The following is a 27,362-nucleotide window of genomic DNA, read 5'->3' on the forward strand; positions in this document are numbered from 1 at the left end:
CCACTATCTTAATCTTTTTTTTTTTAGCATGAAAAATTATATTTAGACACAAGTGTTCTTTATTATGCTTATTTATAATTCTAATAAATCCTTATTTAATGTGCTTTTAAAAAAACTGACAAATTATAACATATTCAGGAACAATTTATGAAAAGTAAAAGCTGAAATTAAGGCCTACTGCAATAGGAGGGCTAAAAATGGTGTCATGGAAGGCATCGTTTAAGGAAGGAAATACTTTTCCTTTAGATAGATATGACATAGAAGGATGACAGCAATTTTAGATATTTACCAGCTGATTAATTTCACTTCCCTTGAATGATCCTAGAAGTGATTAATTGTAAGACCAAAGGGTGTACATGGTATTCAGAAACATAAAATTCTAGTTTATGTTTGTTTCTAGTCACTCAAAGATGAGAGAAGAACAGAAGCCCTTAGGGATGGGGTTTACTTTTGCCTGTATAGACATGTTTGGCTTTCTGCATGCACCCAGTCTGGTGACAGTGCCCAGATCTGATGGTCAAATCTGTACCCACACCTGTTTTGTAGTCAGTATAGTTTAGGAAAGGCATAAATCCTTAACTCTTCTCCAAATTTTTCTTAGTGAAGTATCTCAAGAAGGGAAACAGAAGTATCCAGTCCACCAAGACTAATATGAAGCCAATATATAAACAATTATACACCCACAAAAAGAAAAAGCACAAGTATAGTCTAGTGGGGGGAGGGGAGAGGAAGCAGAAGAGAGGGGAAAGGAGTGAGGACGATTGACAGGTTCTCACCTAATGTGCACAAGGTGAAGGTGTCCAACACACCCCCTGGGTGAAGGGCTCAACTACAGCTTGAACTTTACCTTAGAATCGAAATCACCGTAACCTAAATATTGAACCCACGTATTAATCTGAAGAAAAGAATCCTTCCTGTTCTCCATGACCGAGACCCAAATCAGACCATTCAGAGAATCTCTTTGTCCTATACTACAGAGATTACTTTGGGGGGGGGAATGCTAAAGTAGCAAGAATCAAATTTGAGTCTTTGTCAATCTTTTGGGGAAAGAGGTCCTCCATTGGGGTTGCTACGCTATGAAAATGACACAAGCCCAAAGCTTCTGGGAGGGGAACATGAAGCCAGATGATTCCTACCATCGTCTGCCTGGATTTAGCTATACCTGAAGGCACCACTCAGACTTTCTTGCCATATAAACCCCTAATTTCCATCTCCCCCATCTTTTTTTTTTGAGATAGAGTCATACTATGTCATCCTTGGTAGAGTGCTGTGGCATCACAGCTCTCAGCAACCTCTTGGGCTCAAGCAATTCTCTTGCCTCAGCCTCCCTAGTAGCTGGGACTACCGGCGCCTGCCACAACGCTATTTCTTTTTTTGTTTGTTTAGCAGGCCCAGGCTGGGTTCGAACCCACCAGCCTTGGTGCATGTGGCCAGCACCCTAACCACTGAGCTATGGGTGCTGAGCCAAACTCCTCCATCTTTAGAGAGGGGGTGTCTTAAACCAATTTAATTTGGGTTTCTGTCTTCACCAACACACTTGCCATTGGCGGTAGTCAAACCTAGTGTGAACATCCACCTGTCAATGGCAACACAGAAAGTCTGCTAGCATTTTAAAGTACCATTCAACCTCGAGATTCTATTATTTTATGTTTTCTGTTTAGAAATAAATGAATCAACTTTATCAAAAGAAAAAGGAGCTACAATTTAAGAAAATAGCTATAAACTTTGGTACTTCCACACAAAACATGTTAGAAAGCAGCCCCTTGCCAAATGATCACGGTGAAGGGATCAACTACCATGGCCTTACAGTTCTGTTGATTTAGGGGCAACACTTCTGTGAAAAGAGAATAGGACACTTGCTCTGCCCCCGCTCCTTCTCTCTGATAAGACTGTTGTTTGTAGACAACAAACATCCCTGTCTGATGAGGTTTGCAGGCATGGTTTATGCCTGAAGGTACTAGTGGCAAGCCTGGAGATAGTGACCAGTTTAGAAAGTTTAATTGAAGTGTATGGTCACTTGCCTTGGCTGTTTGAGTGTTGAAGGTGGAGCGTTCTGTGAGTGTTACGGCAGGTCTCATTATAGCCACCACGTTCCATGAAGGCAGCTATTACATCTCCTTAACTCACCGCGTTAACCCACAGACTAGGATTCCTGTTCCTTTGGATTGAATTTGGTCTTTTTTGAAGCTAAGGAAGATTTCAGGTATATGAAGCCACATAATATGTGAAGTACTGTCTGATGTATTAGCGAACAGTAGGCAAATTGGAGAGTTCTTCAGGAGAAACTCTGTGTTTGTTTTTTCAAGATCTGGGCATTTTCAATTATCTCGGTAATAGAAATGGAGAAAATACCTTATCCAAAGGCTGTCTATGCTAACAGTTTTTCCTCTACTTGCACCCCTATCCCCCTTCCCTACCAGCAAATTAACCTTCCTGTTTTTCACTGAAGCTCATTTCTCAGGGGAGGGGGTTGAGATGTAGCGGCAGAAGGTAGCCAGCCTCAGATTAAAGATTTGCTAGAGATAGTTTCCTGGAAGATAAGGACCTTGGACTAGTGACATTTAATATACTCCTTTCTCTCCTTAAAGTGCTTGGCCAGCATTACTCAGGTGCTCCATTCAACACCCCTCAAAGATTGGTCAGCAAGATTATAGATTGTTTTTTAAGGGGGAGATGTTGGTATTGTGACTGCCTTAAAGTAGAACAGTTCATTTTGACATCTGGAGCTGAGTGCTGACATACTGACATGCTCAGCTTCCCTGCAGCCCTTAATTCGCCACTTTCTGCTGAAGTTCCTAGCCAAATTTTCTTGAAATCAATAAGATTTGGAAATCCCAAAGAACCAAACTTCTTTGTGATTTATATTCTAGCCTCAAATAAATCAGTCTTAAGGGTAATAATAGTCACTTTAAGAAATACAGAGGGGGCCAAAAAATGTAGACACTCTTTTTGGTACCCTCTTTATTTTGGGGGAAAAAGACCTGCTTTCCCCATCATAGTATGCCTTTAATTATTATTTTATTTTGCTACTTGAGTTGGGTTTCCTTTATGGAATCTATTTTTTTTGGGGGAGGGGGGTAGGGGGGCCAGAGTCTCACTCTGTTGCCCCAGGTAAGAGTGCCATGGTATCGGCCTAGCTCAAACCTTGGACTCCTGGGTTCAGATGATCCTCCTGCCACAGCCTCCCAAGTACTGGGATTACAGGTGCCCACCACAACACTTGGCTAATTGTTTCGTATTTTTAGTAGAGAAGAGGTCTCATTCTTGCTCAGGCTTGTCTCAAACTCCTGAGCTCAAGGGATCCATCCACCTCGTCTCCCAGAGTGCTGGGATTACAGCGGAGGTGGCGGGTTCAAACCCAGCCCTGGCCAAAAACTGCAAAAAATAAATAAATAAATAAAGTTTTCAAATGATTGTGCTAGATGTCCAGACTTACTATCTATTTGAGTAACAATCTGGCATCTTATTCAATATCCAGTATAAGTCAGGCAATTATAATATAGGAGAACCTCCCTATATCAACCACCTTGAGTTGACCTAATTTTCATAGACGGGACATGTTCCCTGTGTATCACCCTGCAGGCCTGGTTCCTTATGTTGACCACCTCCATAGGCTGACCACTTTGTTACAGTCTTTTGGGTGGTCAGCTTACAGGGAGGTTCTTTTGTACTTCGTCTATTACCTGTGGCAACATTCTATTGAGTGGCTCTCTCATGTCATGCTCTCAGCTACCTTATGAAACAGGTATTATCATTACCACTTTACAGATAAGGAGACTGGGGCTGAGCGAAGTATTTAATTGCCCAGTGTCACACAGCTATTAGGTGGTAGAGCTGAGAACAGGGCATAGGTCTGATGGGTGATTGACCCCCCTCTCACTCGGCAGGAGGGTCACTCTAATAAGCAAAGTATGGCAGATCTTAGAAAAGCACACGAACCAGGGGAAGAGGTAATGTATAGACATATTTTGCCAAAATGCTGCTGCTATTGTTTGTTAATCCAATGGGCTTCTCCCTGTGTTCTAAAAAGCATATTGTATCCCAACTATATAGAGGGATGCAACATTATGTGAATTGAAGAAATAAATTATCTTCAATTATTAAAAATCTAGGCATACCAGATTATTATTACCTGTGTTTTTGTTTTACAGAATTAAAATTTTCACATCATTTTCACATTACTTGGGCCATTCTTTTCTCACATGAATTGGGCAGTTAATATCATCTACCCATCCAGCCTGATGCAGAAATGGAAATTCTATGAGATTTTTGGCTTGCCACTCACTGGGCTGTGGAGTGACTCAACCTAACTCAAACCCATTTCGTCCATGCCTAGGGGAACAGCTTCCTTCTCCCTTAGCTGTGTCCGATTTGTGGCCAAAGGGTGAAGTTATCCTTGACAAGGCTTTGCTTTCCTGGGCTCCCAGTCTGATTACATCATCCTAACGTTATTCAACTAAGTTGTATTTACAATATTCCAAAACTGCGTTGCAGTTTGGAACCCACACAACTGAGTGGTGACCTATGATTGTGAGGTCTGCTGGGTGTTATTAACATCAGCCCTTCAAGGCCACTGTCACCCCCCAGAGTTGGCAAAGCTGACAGACAAGTAGAATGCAGTCAGTCCTGGACCTTAACTGGTGTCCTCTGACACTGGGGGTTGACAGACAGCCACTTAGAGAAACTAATACTACAGTTAATTGGATTTCTCTCTCCCTCCTCCCTTTTTTTTCTTTCTTTTTAAAATTCTCTTGCAAACACTTTCTTGCCCCTTCCCCTTTTCGTCCATGCCTAGACGTTGGTTTCCGGACCCGGACATTTGGGCGTGTCCCTGTTTTGCCAGGCCAGTGTGTACTTGTTCTCCTCCTTCCTCTGATGAATAGGGCTAGTGAGAAACTATTTTTGGAAAGTATTACGCTCTCGGAGACAGTAATACCATGATTAGTCAAGCTTTTGACTCTAGTAAATAATGTGCATTTTGATTTTTAATAGTATCCTTGACATCGCTTTTAAAATGAATAATGATGTGCTTATCCATTTTATCTTTGACGTGGGAGTTAAAGGTCGTATTAAGTCAATGTGAAGTTTTCTTCCACCTAGTGTTCTGCTAACGCCCCCTAGTGCTTGGTGTTAATGTCATGTCGCCAAGTTCTTTTTTTTTTTTTTTTTTTATTGTTGGGGATTCATTGAGAGTACAATAAGCCAGGTTACACTGATTGCAATTGTTAGGTAAAGTCCCTCTTGCAATCACGTCTTGCCCCCATAAAGTGTGACACACACCAAGGCCCCAACCCCTTCCCTTCGTTTCCTCATGTGTAAAATGGGTGTGTTACTCCCAGGTCTAAAAGATTCTGAAGACCCAAAGAGCAAGTGAATATAAAGGCCTAGGGCAGTCCTTGCTATTGAATTGATACATGGTTAGTTGTGATGTTGCTGTTAACAAAGGAATTTAAACATCAGTAAGACTTAGGCATTTGTAAAACACATTCTTACCATGGAATGGGCGACGGAATGGGCTCTGTTCGGTTGACATGAGCATCCTGTGTTTCTAAACTCCCAGTTCTGGTACTAGAATATTTTTGTTTTTGCTATTTTCCTCCACAAAGTATCAGATTTTAATAAGCGAGTTTATATAAATGAAAGTCCTTCAAAAAGTAGAAAGACTTTAGACATATAAGAAGACATTATTCTAATTCCTTATCATTACCAGGGTTAGTGCCAGACTAATGATGTACATTGTCATTTAATCTCCGTATCAAACAATCCTTCATTTGAAAAGGAGGAAACTGAGACTGAGAAAAGTTGAGAAACATGGTAAGGATCACAAAACCAGCAAGTGATGCTCAGGTGTCTACCAAGGGGCTTTCAACACATAAAACAAAAATCAATGAGAAAACATCTCCTTTATTCCTGATGGAGGCCAGGTTGAGGGCTGGCTTCCCCTTCAGTGACCGGCAGTGCTGGCCCAGGGCTGGCATACCCCTCAGAGGCCAGCTGTGGGCAGCAGAGGAGTTTGCCTCTTCTCTGTGAATGGTGCTCGGGAGAATGTGAACTGGACGAGAGCAGACCTTCCCCACCCAGCTTTCCCAAGACTACCACTCAGATGAATCACCGCAGTTCCAGGCCACAGTGAACACTAAAGGGCAGGGAGAGGCCCCGCAGTTACACAATCGAGTTGACTTTCCAAAATGGCAAGCCCAGGAGTGGGAAAGAAGTGATCTCTTAACAAGTGGCAAAGGCAGTTTCCAAATCTAAGTCTGTGACTCAACTTCAAAGCCAAGCTTTTTCCATTAAACCCTAGGAACTCCCCTCCCTGCCTCCGTGCTGCAGGAAACGTGAGAGCCAGGTCTAGTTTTTTAACCATCCTCACTTACGGTGTCTCGTGTATCATTTAAAATATCTCTTTGCTCACTAACACAACGGAGGTAAAGCTTTTTTTGGTACTGTGGTGCCTGTGCCTGGTAACATTTCAGAAATTCATATTTATAAAAATAATTAAATAGTTGAAATTCCCATTTCAGCTCTAGTCTGTAGATATAAGTATTCAGAGGCAGGTACGTTTGGAAATGAAGCCACCAATTCAGTATCTATCTGTAAAACCATAGGTTCGGTCGATCTGCCTTACTTTGTATTTAGATGGATGCACTGTGGTAAGAGGGTTTTTTGGGAGGGCCGTATTTAGGTTATTAAAATTTAGTTAGGTCTGTCCTAAACCTGTGCAGACATCTATGAAAAAGAAAACAAAACTCAAAAGAATTGCTAAAGCATCTAAACACACACTGAATTGTTACTATGTGGGACAGACACTGAGACATACAGCATATTATTTTGAACTTGTATGACATTTGTTCATTTATGTTCTAACAAAATGTCAATGAGTGGCAAAGCATCAGTGAGTGGAAAAGTGAAGGACGGACTCGGGGGATGTAGAATCCATGTCCTGGCACACTCCAGCCCTGATCAATATTACATGATGGTGGTGTTACCTTTTTGTGTGATGTAATTAATTGTTTCAATAATTAATGTCAGTGGTGCATGTTTCTAAGAGTACCAAAGGTAAATAATTTACTGTAATTACCAAAGAGGAATGATATTATTTATTTATCAGAACTTTTTTAAAAAATGGAACTTTGTGAACAATAACTGCAGGGCCACAAACGTAAGAATTGTAGTCTGCCTCCTACCCAACTTTTGCCAAAAGAATTCAAGCAGCAGCACCACTTTGTATGAGATAGTTTGCCCTACTCTGAAGGTTGGTTGGGGTCTCCAGAAGTCAGTGTTAATGGGTAAGCAAGGGAGACTCAAACCAAGACCTTATCTTTGGTTAACCCATGGAGAATTTGGGGACTTTCTGAAGCAATTTATTGCTCTTTTGGAGTTAGGATGTTAGTTCTTTGGGCCCTGATTAGACATTTAATTGCCCTTTTATCTACTGTCTGTGTCTTCTCTCAGTACACGCAGACACAGCCGTTCCTCGTTCATTTTCACATTTTCCTAGAACCCAAGGTTGTGATTTGCATATAAGGGCTCTGCAAATTATTTTTCAGTTTGATGTGAGGGATATTTTTAAAATCTGTGTAAATTTAGAATAAGTTTTGAAGTTAGATTTTATTATAAAATCATTTCAGAGTTACTCAAATAAATAAAAAGTCATGTCATTCTCAAGACACGCTTGTTATGAAAAGACAGAATTCCCTTCACAATCCCCAGTTTCTCCTCTCCAGAGACAACTGCTTGGAATCCTTTTTGGTGACCCTTATGTACTTTTATGTCTCCAAATAATACGTGGATGCTGCTGCTTGTTGTTTTTCTCCATTTGTGGAATTATTTATTGTCTTTCCCAAATGGAAAGATGAAGTTTTTAATTTTTTCATACCTCCCCTACCACCCATACTTCCTATCCTCCCATTTCCCAGAGCAGTTGTATTTTACTTGGATTATATCAGTGTTTGGTGACGATGTTGTTACGCCTATGTAAATGCTATTCACAGGTCTGGCTTACATTATGATTACTTTTCCTTTTCAGCACAATATTTTTTTTATCCCTTGAAGTTTTTCATTTGCTAAGCGCCCTCTGTACATATCACTAGTCCGACCCACAAACTCCCTCCCAGTTCTGCAAATCTTGTCTGGGTATGTTCACACCCATCAAGTGCTCCGTCTCATCAACTTAACTCATCCATTTTAGAGCCTTTTCACTTGTTGTGTTTTTTGGTAGGTCTACTGCACAGCTACCCTCTGGGGTTTTCCTTCATCATCACCATGAAAATTCCCTTTGTCTTCTCTTGTGTTGAATTCAAGGCCTTTCTTTTTCTTGGTTTAGTGCGTCTTTCATTCTGGTGGAGGGTACATCTTCCAATACTTTCCTTAGAAAGTGCATGAGAAATATATATATATATGGTTTTATATACCTAAAAGTATCTTTCTATTTTCACACTTGTTTTTTGGTCTAGCTGGTTATAGAATTCTGAGTTCAAAATCATTTCCTGTCAGAACGTTGGAGGAATTGCTCCTTTGTGTTTAACTTTAGTTGTTGCTGTTAAAAATCTGATGAAAGTCTGCTGTTTGCGGCATTTTTTTTCTCTCTCTCCGTTTATAGGATCTGTCTTTGTCTTCAAGTTCTGAAATTTCATGATGATGTGCCACAGTGGGGTCTATATTCATCTGGCCACTCAGAGATCATTAAACTCTGGGAACTCAGATCTTGAGTTTCTTAAATTGTTTCCTAATTTCTTTCCCTCTATTTCACTTTTTTTTTTCTTTCTAAAATGACTTTTTGGGGGAGGGAAAAGGACGAGTTGAAACTCTAGCCCTGATCCTTTGCTTTCTGATCTTTTCTCTCCTATATTCTATTTTTAAAATTTTCCCTTAATTTCATGTGGATGTTTAATTTTTCTTTTTTTTTTTTTATTGTTGGGGATTCATTGAGGATACAATAAGCCAGGTTACACGGATTGCAATTGTTAGGTAAAGTCCCTCTTGCAATCATGTCTTGCCCCCATAAAGTGTGACACACACCAAGGCCCCACCTCCCTCCCTCCTTCCCACTTTCTGCTTCCCCCCCCCATAACCATAATTGTCATTAATTGTCCTCATATCAAAATTGAGTACATAGGATTCATGCTTCTCCATTCTTGTGATGCTTTACTAAGAATAATGTCTTCCACGTCCATCCAGGTTAATACGAAGGATGTAAAGTCTCCATTTTTTTTAATGGCTGAATAGTACTCCATGGTATACATATACCACAGCTTGTTAATCCATTCCTGGGTTGGTGGGCATTTAGGCTGTTTCCACATTTTGGTGATTGTAAATTGAGCTGCAATAAACAGTCTAGTACAAGTGTCCTTATGATAAAAGGATTTTTTCCCTTTGGGGTAGATGCCCAGTAATGGGATTGCAGGATCAAATGGGAGGTCTAGCTTGAGTGCTTTGAGGTTTCTCCATATTTCCTTCCAGAAAGGTTGTACTAGTTTGCAGTCCCACCAGCAGTGTGAAAGTGTTCCCTTCTCTCCACATCCACGCCAGCATCTGCAGTTTTGAGATTTTGTGATGTGGGCCATTCTCACTGGGGTTAGATGATATCTCAGGGTTGTTTTGATTTGCATTTCTCTAATATATAGAGATGATGAACATTTTTTCATGTGTTTGTTAGCCATTCGTCTGTCGTCTTTAGAGAAAGTTCTATTCATGTGTCTCTTGCCCATTGATATAAGGGATTGTTGGCTTTCTTCATGTGGATTAATTTGAGTTCTCTATAGATCCTAGTTATCAAGCTTTTGTCTGATTGAAAATATGCAAATATCCTTTCCCATTGTGTAGGTTGTCTCTTTGCTTTGGTTATTGTCTCCTTAGCTGTACAGAAGCTTTTCAGTTTAATGAAGTCCCATTTGTTTATTTTTGTTGTTGTTGCAATTGCCATGGCAGTCTTCTTCATGAAGTCTTTCCGCAGGCCAATATCTTCCAGTGTTTTTCTTGGAGGATTTTTATTGTTTCATGCCTTAAATTTAAGTCCTTTATCCATCTTGAATCAATTTTTGTGAGTGGGGAAAGGTGTGGGTCCAGTTTCAGTCTTTCACATGTAGACATCCAGTTCTCCCAACACCATTTATTGAATAGGGAGTCTTTCCCCAAGGTATGTTCTTGTTTGGTTTATCAAAGATTAGGTGGCTGTAAAATGTTAGTTTCATTTCTTGGTTTTCAATTCGATTCCAAGTGTCTATGTCTCTGTTTTTGTGCCAGTACCATGCTGTCTTGAGCACTATGGCTTTGTAGTACAGACTAAAATCTGGTATGCTGATGCCCCCAGCTTTATTTTTGTTACAGAGAACTGCCTTAGCTATACGGGGTTTTTTCCGGTTCCATACAAAACGCAGAATCATTTTTCCCAAATCTTGAAAGTACGATGTTGGTATTTTGATAGGAATGGCATTGAATAGATAGATTGCTTTGGGAAGTATAAACATTTTAACAATGTTGATTCTTCCCATCCACGAGCATGGTATGTTCTTCCATTTGTTAATATTCTCTGCTATTTCCTTTCTGAGGATTTCATAGTTTTCTTTATAGAGGTCCTTCACCTCCTTCGTTAGGTATATTCCTAGGTATTTCATTTTCTTTGAGACTATGGTGAAGGGAGTTGTGTCCTTAATTAGCTTCTCATCTTGACTGTTATTGGTGTACACAAAGGCTACTGACTTGTGGACATTGATTTTATATCCTGAAACATTACTGTATTTTTTGATGACTTCTAGGAGTCTTGTGGTTGAGTCTTTGGGGTTCTCTAAGTATAAGATCATGTCGTCAGCAAAGAGGGAGAGTTTGACCTCCTCTGCTCCCATTTGGATTCCCTTTATTTCCTTGTCTTGCCTAATTGTATTGGCTAGAACTTCCAGCACTGTGTTGAATAGTAAAGGTGACAGAGGACAACCTTGTCTGGTTCCAGTTCTAAGAGGAAAAGCTTTCAGTTTTACTCCATTCAGTAAAATATTGGCTGTGGGTTTGTCATAGATAGCTTCAATCAGTTTTAGAAATGTGCCACCTATGCCTATACTCTTCGGTGTTCTAATTAGAAAAGGATGCTGGATTTTATCAAATGCTTTTTCTGCATCTATTGAGAGGATCATGTGATCTTTATTTTTGCCTCTGTTAATGTGGATAACGTTTATAGACTTGCGTATGTTAAACCAGCCTTGCATCCCTGGGATGAAGCCTACTTGATCATGATGAATGACTTTTTTGATGATAAGCTATAAACTATTGGCTAGGATTTTGTTGAGAATTTTTCCATCTATATTCATGAGTGAGATTGGTCTGAAATTCTCCTTTTTGTTTGGGTCTTTTCCTGGTTTTGGTATCAGGGTGATGTTTGCTTCATAGAATGTGTTGGGGAAGATTCCTTCTTCCTCAATTTTTTGGAATAATTTCTGCAGTACAGGAATAAGCTCTTCCTTGAAGGTTTGATAGAATTCTGGAGTGAAGCCATCTGGACCAGGGCATTTTTTGGTTGGACTCTTTTTTATTGTTTCTTTAATCTCAGTGCTTGAAATTGGTCTGTTCAGGAGGTCTATTTCTTCCTGGCTGAGTCTAGGGAGAGGGTGTGATTCCAAATATTGATCATTTCTTTCACATTGTCAAATTTCTGGGCATAGAGTTTCTGGTAGTATTCAGAGATGATCTCTTGTATCTCTGTGGGATCAGTTGTTATTTCCCCTTTATCATTTCTGATTGAGGTTACTAGAGATTTTACTTTTCTATTTCTAGTTAGTCTGGCCAATGGTTTATCTATTTTATCAAAAAACCAACTCCTTGTTTCATTAATTTTCTGAATGATTCTTTTGTTTTCAATTTCATTGATCTCTGATTTGATTTTGGATATTTCTTTTCTTCTACTGAGTTTAGGCTTAGATTGTTCTTCTTTTTCCAATTCCATAAGATCTCTTGTGAGATTGTTGATGTGCTCTCTTTCTGTTTTTCGAATGTAGGCATCTAAAGCGATGAATTTTCCTCTCAAAACTGCTTTTGCAGTATCCCACAGGTTTTGGTAGCTTGTGTCTTCATTGTTGTTATGCTCAAGGAAGTTAATGATTTCCTGTTTTATTTCTTCCTTCACCCATCTGTTATTCAACAGAAGATTGTTTAATTTCCATGCCTTTGGGTGGGGTCGAGCATTTTTGTTAGAGTTGAGTTCCACCATTAGTGCCTTATGGTCTGAGAAGATACAAGGTAAAAATTTCAATTCTTTTGATTCTGTTGATATTTGTTTTGTGTCCCAGGATATGATCAATTTTGGAGAATGTTCCATGGGGTGATGAGAAGAATGTATATTCTTTATCTTTGGGGTGGAGTGTTCTATATGCGTTTATCAAGCACAGTTGTTCTAGGGTCTCATTTAAATCTCTTATATCCTTGTTTAATTTCTGTTTAGAGGATCTGTCCAGCTCTGTAAGAGGAGTGTTAAGGTCCCCTGTTATTATGGTATTATCAGATATCATATTGCTCAGACTGAGTAAGGTCTGTTTCAAGAATCTGGGAGCATTTAAATTGGGTGCATAAATATTTAGAATTGAAATGTCTTCTTGTTGTATTTTTCCCTTGACCAATATAAAGTGACCATCTTTGTCTTTTTTGACTTTAGTTGCTTTAAATCCACATGTATCTGAAAATAAGATTGCAACTCCTCTTTTCTTCTGGATTCCATTTGCCTGAAAAATTGTCTTCCAACCCTTGACTCGGAGCTTTAACTTGTCTTTTGAAGCCAGGTGTGTTTCTTGCAGACAGCAAATGGATGGCTTGTGTTTTTTAATCCAGTCAACCAATCTATGTCTCTTCAGTGGGGAATTCAAGCCATTAACATTTATTGAGATAATTGATAAGTGTGGTAGTATTCTATTCGTCTTATTTGGTGAGAGTCCATTGCTTAGTTTTATCTTTTGCATCAGTGTGGAGGTTAGGTTCTGTCCTTTGATTTCTGAGTTCTTACTTTGCTGCTGATCCATTGTGGAGGTCAGTGTGCAGAACAGGTTGAAGTATTTCCTGTAGAGCTGGTCTTGTGGCAAATTTCCTCAATGTTTGTATATCCGTAAATGATTTGATTTCTCCGTCAATTTTTAAGCTTAGCTTAGCAGGGTACAGAATTCTGGGCTGGAAATTGTTCTGTTTAAGTAGATTAAAGGTAGATGACCATTGTCTTCTTGCTTGGAAAGTTTCATTAGAGAAGTCTGCGATCAATCTGATGGATTTGCCCCTGTAGGTCAACTGGCGCTTATTCCTGGCAGCTTGCAGAATCTTTTCTTTTGTCTTGGCTTTGGGCAGATTCATCACAATGTGTCTTGGAGAAGCTCGGTTAGAGTTGAGGCGACCTGGGGTCTGATAGCCCTCTGAAAGCAGTGTGTCAGAATCTTTGGTGATATTTGGGAAATTTTCTTTTATAATATTCTCTAGTATGGCTTACATTCCTCTGGGGCATTCTTCTTCCTCTTCTGGAATTCCTATAACTCGTATGTTGGAACGCTTGATAAAGTCCCATAATTCTGACAGTGAACATTCTGCTTTCTCTCTCTTCTTTTCTGCCTCTTTTACTATCTGAGTTATCTCAAAAACTTTGTCTTCTACCTCTGAAATTCTTTCTTCTGCATGGTCTAACCTGTTGCTGATACTTTCCATTGCATCTTTAAGTTCCCTAATTGACTGTTTCAGTTCCTTCAGCTCTGCTATATCCTTTTTATATTCTTCATATCGTTTATCTCTTATTTGATTCTGTTTTTGAATTTCCTTTTGGTTATTTTCCACTTTATTAGCAGTTTCCTTCGTTGTTTCCATCATTTCTTTCTTTGTTTTCAACATGTATATTCTAAATTCCCTTTCTGTCATTCCTAACATTTCTTTATAGGTGGAATCCTCTGCAGTAGCTACCTCGTGGTCCCTTGGCGGGGTTGTTCTGGGCTGGTTCTTCATGTTGCCTGGAGTTTTCTGCTGATTCTTCCTCATGAGTGATTTCTTTTATCTGTTTCCTTGCCCTAATTTTCCTTTCACTTCCTCTTGCTCTTTAAGTTCTCGTGCCTGTGGACTAAGGGTTACAGGACCAGAAGTGTGAGAAGGTTGAAGAGCAAAAAAGGGATGAAAGAAAGGAGGACCTAGTGTTAAGAAAAAAAAAGAAAAATAGAGAAAGGAGAGGGGGTGGGTAAAAGGAATATTGACAAAAAGAAGAGAGGCACAGAAAGAGGGAGACAGAGCAATATAGGTGTACAGTAGGGTACTTTGATACAACCTTAAAAAAAAAAACCACCTTCTGCGGGTGCCCATTTGGGTGGTTCCCTTGAGGTCAGCAGCTCTTTGCTAACCTCATCAGACACAGTACCCCACCTCCACCAAGTAGAGAGGAAAGACAAAAATGCTATAAATCAAACCAAAACAAGCTAACAGAAAACTATACGGGGTAAAATTGGGTGGAAAACCAAATAATAGCGGTAGAAACACTAACAAAAATGAAGTTCTAATTATTGAAATAGGCAGCAATGGGAAATTATAATTAAACTAGAAAAATTGAGAAAGAAAAGGGATCTGTATGGAAAAGGTTGAACTTAAAAAACAAAACAACATCAACAATATCAAAATAAACAAAAACAACCAAACCGGAAAAAAAAAAAAAAAAAAACACAACCAAAAACAAAGCAGTATGTATATGTTATTGAGTATTGTCTGGGCAACACGTGGTATTCTGGGGTATGAGATGTTAATCACAGTTCTGATACGACTGGAGGCTGCTAGTTTCTCAAACCCCAGCAGGTAGACACCCTAAATCTCTCTTCAGCCCACTTAAAAGGCACTTTGAACTTGTTCACTGGCTGAGCAAAAGCTTTCCCAGGAAAGTGCTTGTCGCTGGAATCACTGCTGAAGTGGCTATCCACTTACCCTGTGTGTCAAAACTGGTCTCCCTCTGCCCCCGAGTGTTAGGGCTGCAAGGCGGCTCAGACCCCGCCCTTAGGCTACTTGGTCGCTGGGTTACCAGCTCCCACCCGATTCTAGCTCTGCGACCCTGAGGGCGGAGCTTGCCGGGGCAGATGGCTCACAATGGCTGCCTGTGACCCAGAGCCAAACACTATTAGCTCCGTCTGGCTCAGCGGCTCAGACTTGGGCCCTAGACAACGGCCAAAGTTCTCCACACTCCCGCTCAGGCTCTCCCCAAGGCAGTTCAGCTGAGTGCCAAGTCCAAAGACACCAAGACAGTTCACAGGTAAGGCCTTTCTGGTTTGCAGTCTCGCTGCTACTGAACTTAGAGTTGTGGCGGGTTTAGGCGGATTGAACACATGCGACCACTTGCCGGTTTTCCACTGTTTTAGTCCTCCTCTTGGGGTCCAGAAGTCTCTCGCTGACTCCCTGTATCCTCTCAGGGGTGATGATAGGCAGATCCCACCAGCCAGAGATGCCTGGAGTCCTAGCTCCCCAGACTCACGGTGCCCAGATGCAAGGAAGCTGTTACTCGGCTGCCATCTTGCTCCACCTCCCCTGGATGTTTAAATTTTAATGCAGTTATGTTTGTTACTTCCTAAGAGTTCTTTTTCCTCTAAATGTTTCTTTCCTTTTAAGCTATTATAAAATTGTCTCATCTTTCTCTGCCTGTTAATGAAAAATTTCAAATTTTCTCCCTGAAAAGCCTCTCTTTCCTCCAATATACTTTTGTTCTGTTTGCCTGCTTCTTTGTTTTTCATAACAGATCCTTTTCTCAGCCATGTACTGGCTCTTGGCTGTCTGCTGATGTAGTAGCTCATAGGAAGCTCCTGCATGTGTTATGCCTGGTCCCCACTGAAGTAACAATCCTGGGGCCTGTCACTTGGAACTTCCAATGGGCAGGTCAGAGTCCTCAGAGTCTTCGTGTTTTCTGCTGAGAGGTTCGGTCCCTGACTGCCTGTATCCCTGAAAGCCAGGTCCAGGAGGCCAGGAAAGGAGGACAGCGTGGATCTGAGCACTCCATGTATAATCCTCATGTTCTGTACAGTACTTTTGGCCTCCTGGTCGTCTCTCTAGTGTCAATGCCTCTAGCCTTCTGCCAGGGTTTTTGTCGTGGGGATCTGGGGGTCATTATCTAGCAACTAATAAATCAGTGAAGGGATTATGGAGGTTGGATCACTTTTTGAAAAGAATTTCAACAAACCCTTCTGTTTCTCTGTTCTTGGCTTTTCTCTTATTCTCTTGTTCTTTGTGTGTACTTTAAAATACTCAGCTGTCATTTTACTAGGGTTTCAATAGGAAGCAGATCTTTGGAAGGACAAAAACAGATTTATTTTTGGTTTGTGGGATGATATCTTCCATCAGGTTTGGAACATTCTTAGCCATTATCTTTTCAAATATAGCTGTGCCTATTGTCTTCTCTTGGCATCTGAGGGTCCAATTTCACCTATGTTAAAATCTCTCACCGTGTTCCACATCCATTGCTGTTTTCAATGTTTTTTTTTTTTTAACCTAGACTTCATTTTGTGTATTTTTCTACTGATGATTTCAATTTATTAACCATGTTTCCTATTGTGTCTAAGTGAAGAGCTAACATTGTATTTAAAAGTGAATAAGTGCCTATTTCATTCCTTCTTATGTATATGCTAGGGTATTATTGAATTCTGTACCTTTTAGTTTATTTTCTCCATCTTCTCTAGTTTTCTCTGAAACTATTCATGATAGTTACTGTAAAGTTCTTATTAGCATACCTCAAAATCTAGATGACTTGGGAGTCTACTTACAGTGTCTATCTGGTTTTGTTTGTTTTGCTGTATTTTTGTTCATCTACTGTGGCCAAGCTTGGTAGTTTTTCATTTAATGCTGGATGTGGTGTATAAAAAATTGTAGACACACCTGATGGTGCTATATTCCTCCAAAGAATGTTCACCCTCCCTCTGCTAGACAAATAGAATAGCAGATGGTCTTTTTAATCCAATCAAGATTTTGCTGAAATAAAGCTAGTTTGCAGCCTTGGTAAAGCTAATTCTATCTCTGATTTCTCCCTGGCTCTTCCAGCATCCTTATTTAAATCCTGGCATGATCACTGAGTCTTCTTTCTCTTATAAGTTCTAAACTCTTAAATCATTTTCTCATTAAACTGCCACAAGGCTCCATTATGCATTTCAGAGGCATTTCTGGTTAGGTTTTTGGCTTCCTGTTCTGCACAGCCCCAGAATGCAGCAAATGTTCTTGGTGGAAAACTGACATGCTTGAGGCCATCTGAATCTTTATCCTAACTCTCCTGATTTTTCTATTCACCATCAGTGACCCTTGTAGGTAAAAAGCCCAAATTCTGTCTGCCCTGGTACCTGAAAAAATGCCTCCAAGTTAAAAATGGCAGTTAAAACGTCTCTTCACGATATCCACCCCTCCAAAGTGTACAGGCTTGCCTCTGAGATACTGCAGCTTTGGTTCCAGACCACTGAATATTGCAAGAGAATATTGCAATGAAGCAAGTCACCAATTTTTGGTTTCCCATTGCATTTAAAAGTTATATTTACTCTATATCATAGTCTATTAAATGTACAATAGCATTATGTATAAAAAAAGGTGCATCCTGGACGGCGCCTGTGGCTCAAGGAGTAGGGCGCCGGTCCCATATGCCAGAGGTGGCGGGTTCAAACCCAGCCCCGGCCAAAAAAACCAAAAAATAAAAAAAAAAATAAAAAAAGGTACATACCTTAATTAAAAACTACTTCATTGCTAAAAAATGCTAACAATCTTCTGACCCTTCGGTGAGTTGTAATAATTTTGCTGGTGGAGGGTCTTACCTTGATGTTAATGGCTACTGACACATCAGGGGGGTGGTTACTATGGGGTGGCTATGGCAATTTCTCTATATAGCGGTGAAGTTTGCCACATCAATTGACACTTTTTTTCATGAAATATTTTTCGGTAGCATGCAATGTTATTTGATAGCATGTTATCCACAGTAGATGTTCTTTCAAAATTCAAGTCCATCTTTTCAAGCCCTGCCACTGGTTTATCAACTAAGTTTGTGCAATGTTCTAAAACTTTTGTTGTCATTTCAACAGTGTTCACAGCATCTTCACCAGGAGTAGCTTTCTGTCTCTAGAAACCACTTTCTGTGTTTATCCGTAAGCGCCAACTCCTCATCCTTTTGAGTTGGATGACAAGATTGCAGCCATTCGCACCCTCAGGCTCCACCTCTAGATCTCCTGCCATCTCTACCACAGCTGCAGTGACATCCTCCACTGAGGTCTTGAACCCTTATAGTCATCCTGGAGGTTTGGAATTAACTTGGTCCAAACTCCCGTTAATGTTTATATTTTGACCTCCTTCCACGAATCACAAATATTCTTACTGTCATCTAGAATGATGAATCTTTTCCAGAAGGTTTTCAATTTACTTTGCCATGGTCTATCAGAGGAATCATTATCTATGGCAACTATAGCCTTATGAAATGTTTTTTCTTAAAAAGATTTGAAAGTGGAACTTACTTCTTGATCCAGGGGCTACAGAATAGCTAATATGTCACCAGGCATGAAAACAATATATTGTCAGTAAGCAATAATGTTTTGAAAGTAATCTTTCCTTCTGAGTTCTCAGTAGTGGGCTTAAAATATCCAGTAAGCCATGCTGTAAATGAATGTGCTATCATCCAGACTTCGTCGTTCTATTTACCAGAGCATAGAGCAGATTCAGCAAAATTTGGGGGATGGTAAATGAGCATTAGCTTCATTAGTCTCTAACAAGAGTCAGCCTATGCTTTGAACCTTTGAAGCCAGTTGCTGACTTCTCCTTTCTAGAGATGAAAGTCTTAGATGAAGAGGCTGGTGTGGTGATTCCCAACTACTCAAAAGGCTGAGGCAGGAAGATCACTTGAGCCCAGCCTGAGCAACATAACAAGACATTGTCTCTTAAAAACAAAAGAAAACAAAGTCTCAGATCATCTTTTTCCAACACAGTGTAGGCTATTTCACGTACATTGAAAATCTGTTGTTTGGTATAGCTGCCTTCATCAATTATCTTAGCTAGATCTTCTGGTTAACTTGCCGTAGCTTCTGCAGCAGCACATGGGGCTTCACCTTGTACTTAATGGTATAGAAATGGCTTCTTTCCATAAAGCTAATGAATGAAACTCAGTTCAGTTCCAACTTAACTTCTGCTGTTTCCTTGCCTCTCTGGACCTTCACTGAATTGAAGAGAGTTAAGGCTATAATCTGTATTAGGCTTTGTTACAGCTAGTTTGATCTTTTTTCAGACCACTGAAACTTTCTTTGTATCAACAATAAGACTAGTTCACATTCTTACTTGTGTGATCAAGGGAGAAGCATGTCACTTGCCTTCAAAAACTTTTCGTTTGCATACTCAACTTGGCTACCTGGTGCACGAGATCTAGCTTTCAGCCTGCCTTGGCTTTCAGCCTACCTTCCTCACTAAAGTTAATCATTTCTAGCTTTTGATTTAATATGAGAGACCTCACTCTTCCTTTCGCTTGAACAGTTTAGAGGCCATTGTAGGGTTATTAATTGGCCTAATTTCAATATTGTTGGTCTTGAGGAACAGGGAGCCCTTACATAGGGAGCAAGACAAAGGAACTGTCAGTGATGGAGTGGTTAAGAACACACATAACATTTGTGGATTCAGTTTGCTGTCTTTTTATGGGCATGGTTAATGGTGGCTCAAAACAATCTCCAGAGTAACATCAAAGATCACAGATCACCATAGCAGATGTAATAATAATGAAAAAGGTTGAAATATTACCAAAACAGGATAACAGAGACACACAAAGTATTAGGAAACGGTACCAAAAGACTTGCTTAACACAGGGTTGACATAGATCAGGTGTCCTCCATCTGCAGCCTGCGGGCCACATGAGGCGGTGTGATTGTATTTGTTCCCATCTTGTTTTTTTACTTCAAAATAAGATATGTGCAGTGTGCATAGGAATTTCTTCATAGATTTTTTTTTTTTTAAAACTATAGTCCAGTCTTCCAACGGTCTGAGGGACAGTGAATTGGCCCCGTTTAAAAAGTTTGAGGACGCCTGCCATAGATCTTCAGTTTGTAAAGAAGAAAAAACATTTGTGAAGCTCAATAAAAGCAAACCTTGAAAAAACTATGTATGCCTAGAGTTCTTTTAGTTCTTGAGGCCTCAGCTGCCCACTGCTGCATTCAGATGCAGTTTCTGTATTTGATGTGCTTTATTAGGCAGAAACACTTGAAATCAGAAGTCATCAAAAATTTGATTTTGAGAAAAATAAAAATGAAAAAATGGGGGAAATTTTTACAACTCTCTGGAGATGCATTGAAATGTCTGTGATTATCATTGGAATTAGTTCTGTGCCGTTTCCTGGCCATGCCAGTTACCTCAGGTGCTTTCTTAAAAGATGGTTCAATAATACATTATATCAATAGACTCTATTTTTTTAATATTCTTGTACTGAAATTTTAATGTATACCTATAAAAAATAATTTTAAAATTATTTATTTTAAATGTTTGTCTGGACTCACAGAGGAATACAAATATATTTGGCCAGGTGTAGTGGCTCATGCCTGTAATCCTAGCCCTCTGGGAGACCAAGGAGGGAGGATCCCTTGAGCTCAGGTGTTCAAGACCAGCCCGAGCAAGAGTAAGACCCCCATGTCTACTAAAAAAATAGAAAAATTAGCCTGGTGTTGTGGCAGGTATTTATAGCCTCAACTACTTGGGAGGCTGAGGTGGGAGGATCGCTTGAACCCAGGAATTTGTGGTTGCTGTGAGCTAGGCTGATGCCATGGAACTGTAGCCTTGAGGCAACAGAGTGAGACTCTGTCTCCCCCCCACACACAAAAATACACACACGCACACGCACGTGCACATTTTGTTTTTTTTTTTTTTTTTTTTTTTTTTAATTTGGCCGGGGCTGGGTTTGAACCCACCACCTCCGGCATATGGGACCAGCGCCCTACCCGCTGAGCCACAGGCGCCACCCCACATTTTGTTTTAATACATGCAGAGAAACCAGTCTTATGTGGGTTGTTAATGTAATATATTTTTTATTTTTCAGCATCTAACATTCACAAGGGAATTTGATTCAGATTCTCTCAGACATTACAGCTGGGCTGCAGACACCTTAGACAATGTCAATCTTGTCTCAAGCCCTGTTCATTCTGGGTAAGTAACTTAAATGTCACTTTTCTTTATCCTATTAAATTAATATCATTTTTTATTTATAATTATAAATTCATGTTGAAAAGCTTCATATATATGTCTGTATGCACATGTGAAATATGAACTGGGTGTAGTAGCTCATGCCTATAATCCCAGCACTTTGGAATGCTGAGGCAGAAGGATTACTCTAGGTCAGGAGTTCAAGACCAGCCCAGGCAAGATAGGGAGACCTTGTCTCTACAAAAAAAGAAAATAAATATATACTTGTTAGTGAGTAGATGTGACTTGTATTCATAAGTCATTAGTAAATGTTTTTCCTAAGAAAACCTGTGTATTTTTACTGATAAAAGTACGGTGTTGGAAAGAGAATAATTAAATTATTGGTATGGCAAATTTCCCTGGCAACTCTGATTATCTAAGCCTTCAATTTTCCTTTTCTAAAATTTCCTTTTTAGGAAAGTTTGTTTGAAAAAATTTTTAAACATGGTCATTTTTCTTCATTTTACTTTATTATTCATATGTATTTTCTGTGTTTCTGATTTTTCCTTTCCATAAAAAATTAAATATGTAGGTATTTCTGCTAATTTGCCTCACTTATTTTGTGCCTCATTGTTTATGATAGAACAGTGTCTCTCACATATTTAGTTTTCAAATAAGTCAACTCTGATATTCTCATTTTTCTCTTATCTGATACAGGCCTTTGATTTGACAAATTCTTTTCTTTTAAAGAGAAAATGTAAACTTGGATTTCAGATCAACAGTTAGTACCTTCTACATTCCTGAAATAAAATCACAATTAACTTGTATTAAATTTTAATTTGAAAACAGGAAATGAATTTAAAGAGAAAATAAATTCACATTAAAAAGTGAAAGTGCAAATGTCTGTGTGCCAGAAGTACTGTGGTGAAAACTCCATTAAACAGCCTCCTGGCCTGCCTTGCTGGGTTAGGGAGTTTAAAAATACTTTTAGATATTCTTTACCTGTATGTGTTTGAACCTTTGGATAATTGACATCTATATAAATAGAAAAACAGTAATTCATTAACATGATGAGTATATCAAGATATTTTTGCCTTTGAAATTGGCATTTAAGCTATGAGGTCAAGGACAAAGGCAGACTAATTGGCAATTCGGTAAGTTAATTCACATTTATGAAATGTCCTATATATTATATGAAGTATTTTCTGCTGCTTCTAATTAAATTGTAATAGCTAACGTATACCTAGTTCTTGTCACGTATCTGGCATTGCACTAAGTGTTTTACGTGTGTTGTCTCATTTAATATTTATTTGAATGTTGAAATAACACTGCAAATTGGTATTACTCTCCTCACTACCCCTGTTTTACAGATAAAAGTCTGAGACTCAGAAGAATGCTTTAGGCTATTTGTCACTATAAACTTTGGCCTTGTAATGCCAGAATTCTGAGAAACAAAGCAGTGTCACTCAGATGGCAATAATGTCTGTGAAAGTGCTTCATAAATTATAAACTGTATGGTAGGCATGGAGTCATTAACATAGCATTTTTTTAATTCAACCAGAAAAACCTTGAATTATACTATCAATTTTTAAACTGCTTAAAATATTTATATGATGTATATTAGATGTACATAGGTCTAAAATTGCAAAAGCAAAAAATTGGAGAAGGAAAATATGAAACATTCAGGATATGTTCAGGAGACAAACACGTTGAATAGTTTTTTGGATCAAGGTTGGTAGACTGCCACCATGTTACGAAGACCTAGAACCATCACGTTGTATAAATGAAAAACAAGTACTAGGGTTTAATTTAGTAAACTAAGAAGTAGAGGAAACACAGGATGACAAAATCAGAAATGGACTTTCCCATACATAAGAGACAATGGAATATTTGCATATGTAAGTGATAATTTCTCCTTTTCCTCTTGAAATTATTGAAGACAGTAGGCATGTGCAGGAAGACAAAAGTTTGGCAGCTAGTGTGGACTTACTTGGAATGGTAACATAGCCCGATGTACACTTGGAAACACTTCACTCATGCTAGGTCTGAGTAGCAGTTTATACAGCCACTCAGAGCAAATATTTTTCCAGGTTGTCCCACAAATGCCAAATGCCTTGGTCTCATTTTCTGATGGTTTTTATTTCTGCTTTGCCTGTCATTGACATTTTCTGTTGATCACTTCTAATTACCTTACATTAATTTTTCCCATTTGCTTTCTAAATTATTTTGCAGCTATTCTTCTCCACTTCCTCAGTATGATTCAAGGTGATAACTGTGTCCTTTATGTGAACCATCCTTTTTGTATTTTTGATTCATGTGAATTTTCCCCACAGTTAGATTGTGTCAATGTCTGTAGTGTATCAGCATTTGTCCTACCACTGTTCCTAAATCTAGAAATATTCATGTTACTAGTTTTAGGTTCATTTGTAGAACTCCTGCTGTAGTTGAAATGTTAGTAAGATGCAAATATTATATGCCACCTTTTAATTTGTTTCTTAATTTATGTTGCATGATTTTTTTTTTGGAAGTGTAAATAAGGAATTGAGTTTGGAAAACAAATCACTGTATCTTATGATGTTATTGAATGCTAGGATGTATATCCTGTCTAATAGATAGTTTTTCTCTCCTCTGTCGGCCTTATGAAGTTGAAAGCCTGCTTAGAACAATTAATGGTGGTTGGTGAGCACCAGCCCCACACTGTGTGCTGTATAGAATACGGACCAAGAGGCTCTTCCAGCTTGCAGTTAAAATCATCTTAGCCATAATATTTTTTCCATTTTGCTCTCATATTCCTATAGCTGGGATATTTTAATATTTCAAACTACGTTCCCTTCAGACTACCCAGCTTTAGTCAGCTGTTTATTTGTCTTAGTAACTAAGGCTCCCCTATGCAGGTTCTAAGCACACACAGCAAAATAGCTGTGTTCATTGATTTCTTCGATAAACATTTATCATGTGCCTATTTTGTGCTGGAAATGTGCTCAGCTCTGCAGGTCAAGCAGTGAACAAGACAGACTTAATCAGAATTACTATCTCTGTTGTTGAGACTCAGCTGTTTCCCAGTCAAACATTCCCCTGCCAGTGTTTATTTGTACTAACACAACTGAATCTTCAAACCCAGAGTTTGTCTTGTATCATTTTTAATCCATTCTGTTACTGTGATTTCCCAATGATAAGTTGATTTTAACTACTAAATTCAGGGAAAGATTGGATTTTGTCTCAGAGTATTGCTATATTGCCTTTGTTACTGAATAAAAGTAGCTATTGAATATGTAAGTGTCTCAGGAAATGTAGGCAGCCCAGAGCAATTTCAAGTAAGCCTCATATCATTTAGCATTGCAAACAATTCATGTGGACACTTGTATAAGTGAACAAGTATCTTTTTCTTTGACTAGGGAGGAGTGGTTTTACTTTTTGTTTTTGAGATCGTCTTTTCCCCTCTTACCAAACATTACCAAAGCATAAATTAGTCCAAAGTAAAATAGTTAATAGGAGTAAAAAGGTCTGAAGATGAGACCACCTTATTGATAAGAAGAGCTGGTTCTAGGAATCTCAGCTGAAAAACAGCCCCATTAATTGACTTCCTCTGTGGGGCTCGCAGGCCAATTTGCTTCTTCGAAATGTCCATCACTCTTTAGAAAAGAGCCCCCAGTTAGGAAAGCCATGCAAGGTCGTAAAATTTATTTCAGGATGTTAGCATTGTTTTTAAAGTGAATAAATAGTAAAGAATTTTGATGGATGGGCTTATTTTTTTTCCAAAAATCCCTTTAAAAATGCAACCAATTTTCTGTCAACATTTGGTGCTGTTCTAGTAATATTTTCGAATCTGGAAATTAGAAAGGCAAGGCTATGTTTGTGTTTCCCCATCTGACCTTAGCTCTTCCTTTTGGTTGGGCTCATGGATTTACGTTTACCAGAGTGATGATGGTGAGAATACTCACGCGTGGTAGACAGCAAGGATCTCACTATGCTCTACCCAGATGTGACACAGTTAATCTTTACTTTTCCATATCTATATGTAGACAGATTTTTTCATTATTAGCTTTAATATAAAAGACAATAACAGAATTATATAGAGATATTTTCTAAAAACTCCCAAGTTCCATTTTCTGTATTGCTGTATAAAATATTTCAACGTAGATTTTTTCAAACAAGTTGTAAGCCTGTATTTATATAGAAAAGACATAATCCCTTTCCATCAAAATTGCCTTAGCAAATCTAGTCATCCTCTGCTTTTATTCTTATATTCTGCATCACAGTAAAAATTAGTATTGTTACGATTAAATATACATTCATTTTATGAGTGTACATGTTAAGACATACTGTGGAGTCTCATCTTACTTGTGGGGGAGAAAGATTCCATGGGTGGCATATGGCAAAACCGATTATAGTGAAAATGACCCCTGAATATACCTTAAATCACCCACGAAAACCCCACATGGTTTTTTGTTTTAAATGCTAAGAGTCCTTTTAATATCGAGTTTTTATTCCAGTTTTGACATACTCACTATTCCTACAATTTGACCATCTGATAAAAGTGGTTGGCTTCTGTTAGGGGACTATGTTCACCAAAAATAAGTTGTGTCTCAGTTTTTTGCAACGTGCCCAAATTCAATGCATGTTTGATGCGACTCCACTGTATTTACTTCTAGTTTATCTTTAAAGAAAAGAAATAATAGCTACATTACCTGTCACTTTAAACTTTAACATTTATTTTCAAACATTTATTTTCAAAACTTGATGTGAAGATGGTTTATATCTATCCTTGACTCAGCCTCTGATCTTCTCCCTGTAGGTTTCTGGTTAGCTTTATGGTGGATGCAAGAGGTGGCTCCATGAGAGGAAGCCGTCACCATGGGATGAGAATCATTATTCCTCCACGCAAGTGTACAGCCCCCACCCGAATCACCTGCCGTTTGGTAAAGAGACATAAACTGGCCAACCCACCCCCCATGGTGGAAGGAGAGGGATTAGCCAGTAGGCTGGTAGAAATGGGTCCTGCAGGGGCACAATTTTTAGGGTAAGTTGCTTTGTCAATTTTATTCTTGGCCCTCATACCACATCTTTGATTTTCTTTATCCTTGTTAACTCAAGGAGTTAACTCTTAAACTGCTTAGTTGGATCTGATTGAGTATAATTTTTGTGTAGTGCCAAAGGTCACAAAGCTGTGTGATTCTGCGAAAAGCTATAAGCTGATATTTCCTTAACTCTGTTTGCTGGTCGAGGCTTTACTAACTGAGAAGCATGTTCTCTGCTCAGCAAGTGCACGGAACCCCAGTGGTCCCCGTAGAAGTCAAGGCACCATCCTTAGAAAAAAGTACAGATGCTGGAATTATATCACTACATTGAATAAGTGGCTACGTTGGGGATATGTCTTTTGAAAGAAAAATTTTAGAGAAATGATCCACTGTGAGAAGACACTTTATGAAAAAGAAAAAATAAATTTAATTCATTTTCTGAGGTGGCACTTGGGTGCAAATCAGGCAGGCTCTGTCGTGACGGACAGTTTGTTCACAATTTCCCCTTCTTGTTTCTCTTACTGCTGCATGGATGTTATTCAGTAAACTGCATCTTCCTACCAATCCTCCCCCTGTAAATGAGGGTGAGAGCTTGGTTAGCCGAATCCTGCAGCTTGGGCCTCAAGGAACAAAATTTATTGGGTAGGACCTTTATAGAAAAGATACAGAATGTCTACAATTTTTTTTCCATTTTCGATTTTTTTCTGTCACACCCATGGTCTGATTCTTGTCTTAAGTTTATTTTTATTTTTTAAGTTTTTTTTTTTTTTTAATGCTTTCAGTTGATGTGTGTCACTGAAAGAAAAAAATAAATCATAGTGGCTTGACTTAATGTAGCACCGCGACCTACCTTGTGCTTTTCAAGCATGCGGAATTCACTGCGAGCATTCTGCTTTCATAACTTTGTGCTTTTGTAAACCTTTCTTTAATTTGAAATGTTTCTTCTGAATATGATACTTTTTAAGACAGACTGACGGTCTTTACTTTTAACCCAGTGTAAGAGTGGGTATTTTTAAGCTTTGAATCGACATTTGCTTTAAATGATATGTATGTATACGTGTGTGTGTGTGCGTGTGTGTGTGTGTGTAATTAGATCTTAAAAACAGTACTTATGAGTACTAAGTAACCTTTACAGACTTTGAGAAGTAAAAGTCATCAATAACTAAACAGATTTTGAAAAGTGCTGGATATACAAGCAAGATATCTAAAGAAAATTTAATCGGCAGCAGATAGAATTTTCTATTAAAGTTATTAAAT

General features: G+C 38.8%; 1 protein-coding gene across 5 annotated transcripts in view; it reads left to right on the forward strand.

Moving 5' to 3' along the window:
• Nucleotides 1-27,362, forward strand: part of ANK3 (ankyrin 3) — a 545,106-nt gene that overhangs the window by 447,863 nt on the left and 69,881 nt on the right. For all 5 annotated transcript variants that reach the window (XM_053582915.1, XM_053582914.1, XM_053582918.1 and 2 more), the window contains 2 exons: nt 21,005-21,111; nt 25,883-26,107. In XM_053582915.1, the coding sequence (XP_053438890.1) occupies nt 21,005-21,111; nt 25,883-26,107 (332 nt within the window). The remainder of the gene's footprint in view (nt 1-21,004; nt 21,112-25,882; nt 26,108-27,362) is intronic.

Source organism: Nycticebus coucang, chromosome 3 (genome assembly GCF_027406575.1).
Source record: "Nycticebus coucang isolate mNycCou1 chromosome 3, mNycCou1.pri, whole genome shotgun sequence".
NCBI lineage: Eukaryota > Metazoa > Chordata > Mammalia > Primates > Lorisidae > Nycticebus > Nycticebus coucang.